A 10,290-nucleotide genomic window follows, 5' to 3' on the forward strand; every position below is an offset into this window, starting at 1 on the left:
CCTCCATATTTCTGTTAAGGCAACACTTGAATTACATGTTTCACAGATTTATTCCAACTGTTTTTCAACACAAGGTTGGTCAAAATAAAAACAAGAAAGAAGTGAGCAAAGCTCACATACCCCCGTTATCCCCGCTGGTCAACAACAAATAGTAAATAGTTTGTTAATTAATGAAATATTACATATTTCTAACTGATTTTAACTTCAATGTTTTAAAAACTAAGATTGAGTTCCTGTGACAATTGCACCCCCCCTCCCCAAATCTCCCATGTTACCAGTGTTCACTACGAGGAAGTAGATCACAATGAACACCTTTGAATAAAAATTTGATGGAGGAGTTACATAAGAATTATCAAAAGGACCAAAAATTGTTGATATAAAAACACATAAAAAATGGAACAATATCATATAAGAAAATCAATAAATTAATAATTTCCATCTAGCCTTAACAGATATGGTAAGGAATTCATAAATTCAAACTATCACAAAGCACAGATACTTATGATGTCTACATGTGTGGAAACAATTTTTGAAAATATATTAGCTATACAAAACCAGTCATCAAATTTTCTAAATTCCATCATGTTTCCAAGAAAACAGCAAAAGACAAAACTTTCAGAATGTTATAAAAGATTAAAAAAACAATCATAGCAGTTAATGTAGCAAGTTTGCTGAAGCTAGGATACATAATATTGTAAACATGGATCGTACAAAAACTCTACCAAAAATTTATGTTTCACCATGTTCACCATGATTCCATGGAAACGGCAAAAATAAAAAAATTCAGAATCTTCAAACTAGCAAAAGGCTCAAGTACTCATTGTGGTAAATGTGTGTAGCAAGTTTGGTGAAGCTAGGGTGCATGGTTAAAAAGTTATGGGCCGTACAAAAGCTCGGATGGAAGGACGGACTGACGGACGAACAGAATGCTATATATCCCCGATTTACTTCGTAAACGGGGGTATAATAAACATAAATAGTTATGTCAATCATTAATTTATTTTTATGAAAGTCCTTCTGCAGTGGAATTAAAACTGCAGCTGGCTTCATGACTCACTGATAGTGATGAAGACATGGCATTGATATATGACATTTTATAATGTATAAGAGGGTCTATATTACTAGCGGGTGACAATTTGTTTAATTTCTTTCTTTTCCAGCTGGTTTTCAGTAGGGGCGTTGCCCGAAAAACACAAAATAATAAATGTGTGTTCGAATTGATGAAAGAAGCCATGGAAAGCAAGAAACACACTGATATTTCCATATTTTATTTCCTCTTAGAAGCTAAAAGATGATGTACTTTGTACAAGATGACGCTTCCAGCGACAGCAGCGTTGAGACTGTCCACAGTGGGCGACATGGGAATTGTCACACTCTGACCGTACCTGTCGTACGCAAACTTCCTTGCCGCGGCACTAACCCCCGTGGTTTCTCCCCCGATGATCACTGTCACTCCATCCTTCGAGCAGGTCAGGTGATCATAGTCCACGAAACTCATCGGAGCGTGAGCAAAGTGCCGGACATGGTCACTGTGTAAATATTCTTCATGGATATCCAACACACCGTCCTCCATCAATGACCCATACTTCTCCCTGTAATCGGCCATCTTGGATTCAGAGATCTTGTAAGTCCCTTCCTCCGAGAGTTGCTCGAAGTCATCCGGTGTGAAAGCTTTCCTTTTTGCCTGGACTTTTTCCTGTTTTGCTGTCTCAGCGATGAAAACGTCATCATCGTCGCGCACATAGTTGATGAGTAACTCCCACGGGATGCTGGAGAGGATGGGGATGTGGAAATGGCTGCCCATCCCTGCTCGTATGACCTTGGGTTCCCAGACATCCACACAACCTGGGAACAGACAGTGATGAGACACTCACATACCGTGCATGATTGCATACATTGATTACTAGAGTCATCACAAGACGACAAATCACCCCAGTCACCACAAATTGGAAAGAACAAATCTTCTGTTACTTTTAGTCCAACTTGATGAGAATCTGTTTAATCTGTCTTTCCGTATACAAGAGTAGTTAATGAGCTGTCAAAATGATACCATGGAATTGGGAGTCGGAACTTTGTATTTCTATGTCAGGTGCACACGAGTCAAAATCAAACTTGTTTCAATGGAAACAGAAAAAAAAGAAATTATAAAAATCCCTTAATAGCAAAAGGCACCAGCTGACAACCAGGTCTTTCACAAAGTGTCACAAAAGAATATGTTTTAGTTTAAGAGATATGGTCCTGACAAAACACCACTATGAACAGAGTCAAAGTCAAACTTGTTGCCATGGAAACAGGAAACAAAATTAAAAATACCCCAAATCTGCACATAGCTAAAGGCACCACTTCAGGATCTGTTTGATATATCTGCCAAGTGTTGTTGAAAGATACTGAACTTTTTTTTAGTTGTGCTCCTGAAACAAAATCCACTCCCTTATGAGACTAAGTACACATTGTCTCCATGGAAATCGAGAAAAACAAAAATGCCAAGAATCTGTAAATAGCAAAAGGCACCACTTCAGGATCTGTTTGATATACATGTATCTGCAAAGTTCTGTTGAAAAATATTGATTGATTTTCGAGTTACGCTCTGGAAACAAAATGATTTCGAATGGACAGAGGGACGAGGCATCAACTATACCCCCTACATTATATGCAGACAAAAAAATAGGATAGAAATGTGTCTTTCCCCTTGTCTGAATTAGGACATGTCATGCAGAGTTGCATCCCTTAGATGCTCCAGAAACCTATTATCATGGGCTTGAATCCTGATGAGCCATGACTGTTTTAGGTTTGTCGACACTGCACCTGTGCTCGTGGGTTTCACCAGTGGTAAACACCTAACACCTGCTTCACTCTGCTTTCCCTACATCCAGCTCTAGGGTTTCACCAAAGTGGTAAACACCTGACACCTGCTTCACTCTGCTTTCCCTACATCCAGCTTGTGGGTTTCACCAGTGGTAAACACCCAACACCTGCTTCACTCTGCTTTCCCTACATCCAGCGCGTGGGTTTCACCAAAGTGGTAGACACCCAACACCTGCTTCACTCTGCTTTCCCTACATCGAGCGCGTGGGTTTCACCAGTGGTAAACACCTAACACCTGCTTCACTCTGCTTTCCCTACATCCAGCGCGTGGGTTTCACCAAAGTGGTAGACACCTAACACCTGCTTCACTCTGCTTTCCCTACATCCAGCTCATGGGTTTCACCAAAGTGGTAAACACCTAACACCTGCTTCACTCTGCTTTCCCTACATCCAGCTCGTGGGTTTCACCAGTGGTAAACACCCAACACCTGCTTCACTCTGCTTTCCCTACATCCATCTCGTGGGTTTCACCAAAGTGGTAAACACCTAACACCTGCTTCACTCTGCTTTCCCTACATCCAGCTCGTGGGTTTCACCAGTGGTAAACACCTAACACCTGCTTCACTCTGCTTTCCCCTACATCCAGCTCATGGGTTTCACCAGTGGTAAACACCTAACACCTGCTTCACTCTGCTTTCCCTACATCCAGCGCGTGGGTTTCACCAAAGTGGTAAACACCTAACACCTGCTTCACTCTGCTTTCCCTACATCCAGCGCGTGGGTTTCACCAGTGGTAAACACCTAACACCTGCTTCACTCTGCTTTCCCTACATCCAGCGCGTGGGTTTCACCAAAGTGGTAAACACCCAACACCTGCTTCACTCTGCTTTCCCTACATCCAGCTAGTGGGTTTCACCAGTGGTAAACACCTAACACCTGCTTCACTCTGCTTTCCCCTACATCCAGCTCGTGGGTTTCACCAAAGTGGTAAACACCCAACACCTGCTTCACTCTGCTTTCCCTACATCCAGCGCGTGGGTTTCAGCAGTGGTAAACACCTAACACCTGCTTCACTCTGCTTTCCCTACATCCAGCGCGTGGGTTTCACCAAAGTGGTAGACACCTAACACCTGCTTCACTCTGCTTTCCCCTACATCCAGCTCATGGGTTTCAGCAGTGGTAAACACCTAACACCTGCTTCACTCTGCTTTCCCCTACATCCAGCTCGTGGGTTTCACCAGTGGTAAACACCTAACACCTGCTTCACTCTGCTTTCCCTACATCCAGCTGGCACATCCTGATGGAACTGAAATACTGCTTAAAATGGTGTTGATCCTAAATTTACTCACTGACAATTTATGAAGATATTCTCAGCCTATTGCTATACTTCTGCATACAGTCACCACATGTCCAGATTTTAGAAAATCTATTGCTGACATCAAAGTAAATTTTAACATCCAGATTTAACAAAACAAGGGCTGTTAAACATAATATGATAAATCCAATTTCATCTTGACATAACTCTTATATTCAATATCTTTAATAATATTCCAACATGACTGACAATCTGCATCAGCCACATTCAGAATTCACTAAAGGAAGGTAACCCACACTTGTAAACCAAGGGAGATAATTTTGAAGCTTCAACCGTCTAACTTCACAATGCAGTGGTACATACTGCAGACAAAGTGTTTCTACTCTGTACATCTTACATGCTGATATACATTTGACCATCTGCTCTAGATCTTGAAATTAATTTTTTCAAAAATTCCAAACTACAAATGTATCAAAAGGCACCAGTTCACCACTAGACCTATCGATGTGCCAAGTTTAGGGAAGAAATAATTTACGGTTTTCAAGATCTGCTCTGTCAAAGTCAAAGTCGTTGCCATGGAAACTCGAAAAATAATTTCTTTAAAAATTCCAAACTATCAAAAGGCACAAGTTCACCACTAGACCTATCAATGTGCCTAGTCTGGTTAAGATATCTCTCATGCTTTTTGAGTTCTGCTCCGGAAAAGAAACGTGACAGACAGACGGACGGACGGACAGCACCCATTCCTATATCCCTCTTCCACTTCGTTGCTGGGAATAATAAGAAGGAAATGTTTGCATTGTTTTATAAGTCCCAATGTTCAACAGAAATCACCTTTAGTAGTGAGAACCCTGTGGCAGCCCACTGCCGACGCCGTGCGGATCAGCGTGCCCATGTTCCCGGGGTCCCGGACATTGTCACAGATCAGGGTCAGCGGGAGTTTCGTCGCCTGGGGGCTGGGACACTCGCCCTGGTTCGGCTTCTCAAATATCGCTGAAAGACGCAGTTTACGAATGTAGATTCTCTTTGAAGGCTGCATACATATTATCAAATATAAAGTCTGTTGTCTTTTGGTTTTGGAAAAACTCAAAACTGGCCAGACTATTGTAATTTTTACTTGTGTTACCATGGTTACAGTGCTATGTACTTTTGTTTCGTAACTGGTTGCCACAGTTTAAAAAAATTCCAGAACTTAAAATAGTATGACAACCTTTTATCTCAAAATATTGTTACATTGACATTTTGATTATTCAGTCTTCCCCGAGACATTGTCTGAAGAGAAATGAGAGGTGTTTTACCAAACAAATGAACAAAAAACGTGTGTGCGAGATGAAAAACACAATACTTTACCAACTGAATTTATCATAATTTGTCTCCCGTCTATTTTCAAGTATTGTTGCAAAGAAATCTGTACAACAAGTAACTACTTTGGCCTAAACATCGGGGAAACCAGGCTTGTCATGCATGGATCGGGGAAACCAGGCTTGTCAAGCATGGTTTGGGGAAACCAGGCTTGTCATGCATGGATCGGGGAAACCAGGCTTGTCATGCATGGATCGGGGAAACCAGGTTTGTCATGCATGGATCGGGGAAACCAGGCTTGTCATGCATGGATCGGGCAAACCAGGTTTGTCATGCATGGATCGGGGAAACCAGGCTTGTCATGCATAGATCGGGGAAACCAGGCTTGTCATGCATGGATCGGGAAAACCAGGCTTGTCATGCATGGATCGGGAAAACCAGGCTTGTCATGCATGGATCGGGGAAACCAGGCTTGTCATGCTTGGATCGGGAAAACCAGGCTTGTCATGCATGGATCGGGAAAACCAGGCTTGTCATGCATGGACCGGGAAACCAGGCTTGTCATGCATGGATCGGGGGAAACCAGGTTTGTCATGCATGGATCGGGGAAACCAGGCTTGTCATGCATGGATCGGGGAAACCAGGCTTGTCATGCATGGATCGGGGAAACCAGGCTTGTCATGCATGGATCGGGAAACCAGGCTTGTCATGCATGGATCGGGGAAACCAGGCTTGTCATGCATGGATCGGGAAAACCAGGTTTGTCATGCATGGATCATAATGGATGGAACCAGAAACAAGACTTTTCTCTGCTGATCTGTTATCATGATTATGGCAATGTGTGAAACATCACGGTGGATGATGTACCTTCCCAAAAATATGTCAACATAATTTGATCACATATCCAAAGAGTAGAAAGACTTCCCGTTTCCGTTTTTTCATAACGTTTTGATTGTTTGTTTAACGTCGCACTCATATGAAGGCTATATGCAGCTATATGACGGCGGTCTGTAAATACTCTAGTCTGGACCAGACAATCCAGTGATTGACATCATGAGCATCGATCTACCCAAATGGGATACGATGACATGCATCAACCAAATCAGTGAGCCTGACCACCCGATCCCGTTTTCATAATAAAAGAACATCCTACCCATAATTCCTGCTGGCGTGTGTGTATCCGACCATGACTTTATGTCTCTATACTGGACCTTGTACAGCGCCATATTGCCGAGTCTCACGGCGCCGAGTCGGTCCAGAAAGTCTGTATCACTGAAGTAGATGCACTTGGCACTGGCGCCGGAATCGATGGCATCTCTTATCAGCCGGAAACCCTCCAAGAGTACCACTTTCTTCTTTTCTCTTTCTTTTCCTGATTTGGCAGCAAGGATTACCTGGCTGAAATTGACAGCATTTAGAAAAAAATAAAAACTTCTTGTGTTCAGCTACAAATTCCCGCAGTTAAAAGGCTCAGATTTGACTGATTTCATAATTAGTCTGGGAGTTTACTAGTCTCAGCAGTTACCATGGTTACTTTGGATAGTACCACACATCATGGGAATACCTGTTGAACAATGGAGAGACAAACTGACAAAGACAAAATAACAACGTCGACGCAGATAACATTGAAGTCAAGGGATGAGACATGTTTGTTGTCTGCCTCGTTGATGACGTACATTGTTCTTCTGTTTGGTGTTGTGTTGACTAACTATATGGGGATTTGGACAAGTGTACAAGGTTTGTTCTGAATTTGTTTAAAGTACATTTTCCACTCACTAACAATTTCATTTGTAACCATGGTAACACCCAGCATGACATAAGCGGCTGCACATGCAGCATGCTTCTCAGATGAACGATTGTGACCCAGTTTCTCGGTAACCTAATCTTGCTAATGTTGACAAACACTTTCAACGAGACATTTTACAAACACAGGAGTGTTGGCAGGAGTCGTACATCTTATATTTTGCCTGGACTAACGAGTCTATGAATAGTTCAATCAAAATCTTGTAACAAAATTGACATCCAGTTCATAAACTGCTGTGCAGGATTTGCAGAGCATGTATACCATCCACTTTGCGTCAACATATATTTTCCAAATCTTTTCATGTTTATAATCAAGGTGCTCACTTGATTTGATGCAGTTTGCGAGGTAAAGCCTGTTTTATTACAATATAGATCTTGATTATAGATCAGACGGTCTTGACTGGGTGCCGCCATTTTGTTTGAAGCAATTGCAAGTGATATGAGAGGTGGAATCTAATTGGTCAATAGGAGTGACAGAGAAGGGACATAACTCGTAATAGCCACTGGTGGGGCTGCAATCGAGCCCAGGAATTCTAGCCTAGTTCGGCATGGGTGAAAACTGAGCTGTTGCCGCCAGTTAACTCCCTTGATTAGGCAGGATGGAAAACATGGAGAGCATCCCGGGTCCAAAGGAATCCTGACCGTCCACACTAACAGGTGCAGGTGACTTACAACTTGAAGAAGACTCCATGGATGTTCTGAAGTCTCTGATGAGTCTTACTAAGCAGATAAAAACACAATAAGAATAGTAAATCCATGTATATCCATGGAGAATACGACAACACATACCAGGGCTCTATTTAGCAATGTCAAACAAGCACCAGTACCGAGGCACAAACAATAACCATTGTTCCAAATTCTTGACAACAAATATCTAGTTCTTGTAAACATGGTAAATAAAGTTATTATTAAATCTTGCAGTACGGTACACTGTACCATTTCATTAATTTACAGGACCCTCATATTTCCTGTGAGGACCCTCTAATAAGTAACTGGGGGTCTTCTGGACCCCTAGTTTTGTAGGTCAAGGTATAACCAGGGATGTGAGCAGGTTTTCCCGAAAAAAGAGGAAAAGTCTAGGGGGGGTCTGGGGGCATGCCCCCCCAGAAATTTTTAAAACATTTGATTGCATTTTAAGCAATTTCGTGCAGTATGGACAACATTCACACCAAGAAATGTAATAAGTCAATGGCAAAAGTCAATAAGTCAAATAAACAAGATGGCAGATGCAGTAAAATTTCGAAGTTAAATCAGTACTTTTAAAAAATCGGGCATAGTTTTCGCGCACCTGGCTACCCGCCAGGTCTGGGAGCAATACTGCCATAAACTTCAACCCCCATCCCCCAGACACAAGGACAACTGTCACAGGCGTGCAATGTCTGACCCTTTCCCCATGTTGAAGCATAGTGAAAAAAACTTACCTTGTACTTACCTTTTGATGGAAAAAACAAAACTCCATTGCAAACATAAGACATTAATACAACATATATCCCCATGACATGGGGTTTTGGACGCTGAAGAAACATTCATAGTTTTTTCGCTTATCACATGAACAACTGTAAAACATCTCATTCACTTACAGGCTAAAAGACAACTTTATCTTAAAAACAAGCCATCAACTGACTCTGAGTATTTACAATTTCTGTGTGACGCCACACCCCACGTTATAGTGCAAGTATTCGTGACAGAAAACGTATGATGTCCGAAAACCTATGCTGGTGAAAGCCCTGATCGAAAACAGGACAATCCGCGCCAAATGTCCGGTTTTCGATCATATTTTTCGGAGTGTTTTTTTTTTAATTTTTAGTTAAATTTTTACGCGGAAGATGATTTTTTCCGAGGACTACTGTTTTAAAAAACGCGATTTTCCGCGTTTCCGCGGAGATTTCACATCCCTGTATAACCCTGGGGGCAGTTATTGTTGATAAAGGTAGGCAGTTGTCAGACTATTTCACACGCTCCAGCCGTGTATGCCAGAGATGTACACATTAGGTCCATTATTATTTTTTATGTACATCAAAGAACTTTCTGAATATATGCCATGATGATGATGATATTTTTATCTCTGAAGAAATGTTAAATTGCTTTTTCATTTGCTTTGCTGATGATCTTATCCTTGTACATGTGTAGCAGATTCTGTTTTAAACATGTTCAAGTCACAGGAGCATCTTTGTTTACAACATGTGTACTCAGATAAATGGGGAATGGATATAAAGATAGATAAACGTAACCTCCTGTAAACTACACTTATTTATACATATTCATGTAATATGCGTCATGTGGCCTTGAATACAATAAACATCTTGAAGCTCTTATGATAGTACCCTCATGAGAATTTGGTCGAGGTGTTTTTTTCAACCTGAAACCTTTCCAATATCGCAAATTTTGTCACTAATACTGGAAATGAATGTCAATATTTTCATTATGTACCATGTTTACGAGCGTCATATTTATTGTTGATTGGTAATTGATAACGAGCGTGAACTACGTCGTATGAATGTTGAACACTGTATGAACGCTGCATTTGGCTATATAACCATGTTACCACCATTAGAGTCAAACCACTTCTTTAGTCTTACCCGAAACGCTTGTCCCCTTCTGTAAGTTTTTCGTATTTAGGCAGTTTTCTTTTTGTTGATGTTTCCAGGGTTTCATTGTCGTCATTTTTGTTTGCTGAGGATACTACTCTTCTAGGTTTTTTAATTACTCTTGGTCTCAAAATATCAGAATGTCTGTCAACAAAGCTTCTTTGAACGGGGTCTTGGCTTTCAAATGGAACATAGGGGTTATTGCGAGGACTACCAAATGTCATTTTATTTTTCCATTTATTCCGTTCTTCGTCAACAGTGAAAACACCTTGTGCACCTCTTCGGGTACCCCGCGCATAGCTTCTTATTTGAAATTCAGAGCGTATTCCCTTTATGCCTGTAACCATTTGAAGGGACCTCTGGCAAAAGCGTGATGCCATGGAGGCAGACATCTTGAACCGGAAACACTATTAACCAATCAATGCCGTCCGTACATCGAAGCTCCACTCTTAAACTGGTTCAATTGTTGGTTCGCGT

General features: G+C 41.4%; 1 protein-coding gene across 2 annotated transcripts; it reads right to left on the reverse strand.

The window, feature by feature from the left end:
* Nucleotides 1-1,252: 1,252 nt before the first annotated feature.
* LOC124151890 (rRNA methyltransferase 3, mitochondrial-like) lies at nt 1,253-10,254 on the reverse strand. Of its 2 annotated transcripts, XM_046524575.2 has the most exons (4): nt 9,805-10,250; nt 6,576-6,820; nt 4,955-5,113; nt 1,253-1,845 (listed from the first exon to the last, which is right to left on the reverse strand). In XM_046524575.2, the coding sequence occupies exons 1-4, from the start codon at nt 10,203-10,205 to the stop codon at nt 1,268-1,270; spliced, it is 1,383 nt and encodes a 460-aa protein (XP_046380531.2). In that variant the 5' UTR covers nt 10,206-10,250; the 3' UTR covers nt 1,253-1,267. The 2 variants fall into 2 exon arrangements, with proteins under 2 accessions (XP_046380531.2, XP_046380532.2); XM_046524576.2 differs by lacking the exon at nt 4,955-5,113 and having other exon boundaries at nt 9,805-10,254.
* Nucleotides 10,255-10,290: the final 36 nt, after the last annotated feature.

The sequence above is a fragment of the Haliotis rufescens genome, unplaced genomic scaffold (assembly GCF_023055435.1).
Source record: "Haliotis rufescens isolate VD_foot unplaced genomic scaffold, xgHalRufe1.0.p SCAF_15, whole genome shotgun sequence".
Classification (NCBI taxonomy): domain Eukaryota; kingdom Metazoa; phylum Mollusca; class Gastropoda; order Lepetellida; family Haliotidae; genus Haliotis; species Haliotis rufescens.

What these genes read in the sequence shown, in the direction of transcription:
- LOC124151890 (XM_046524575.2), bottom strand. Translation starts at nt 10,205, where the DNA reads ATGTCTGCCTCCATGGCATCACGCTTTTGCCAGAGGTCCCTTCAAATG. An exon ending in GAAGGGGACAAGCGTTTCGG is followed by an intron (nt 6,821 to 9,804) that starts GTAAGACTAAAG and finishes TGTCAATTTCAG; the next exon opens with CCAGGTAATCCTTGCTGCCA. An exon ending in CAGGGTTCTCACTACTAAAG is followed by an intron (nt 1,846 to 4,954) that starts GTGATTTCTGTT and finishes GTCTGTTCCCAG; the next exon opens with GTTGTGTGGATGTCTGGGAA.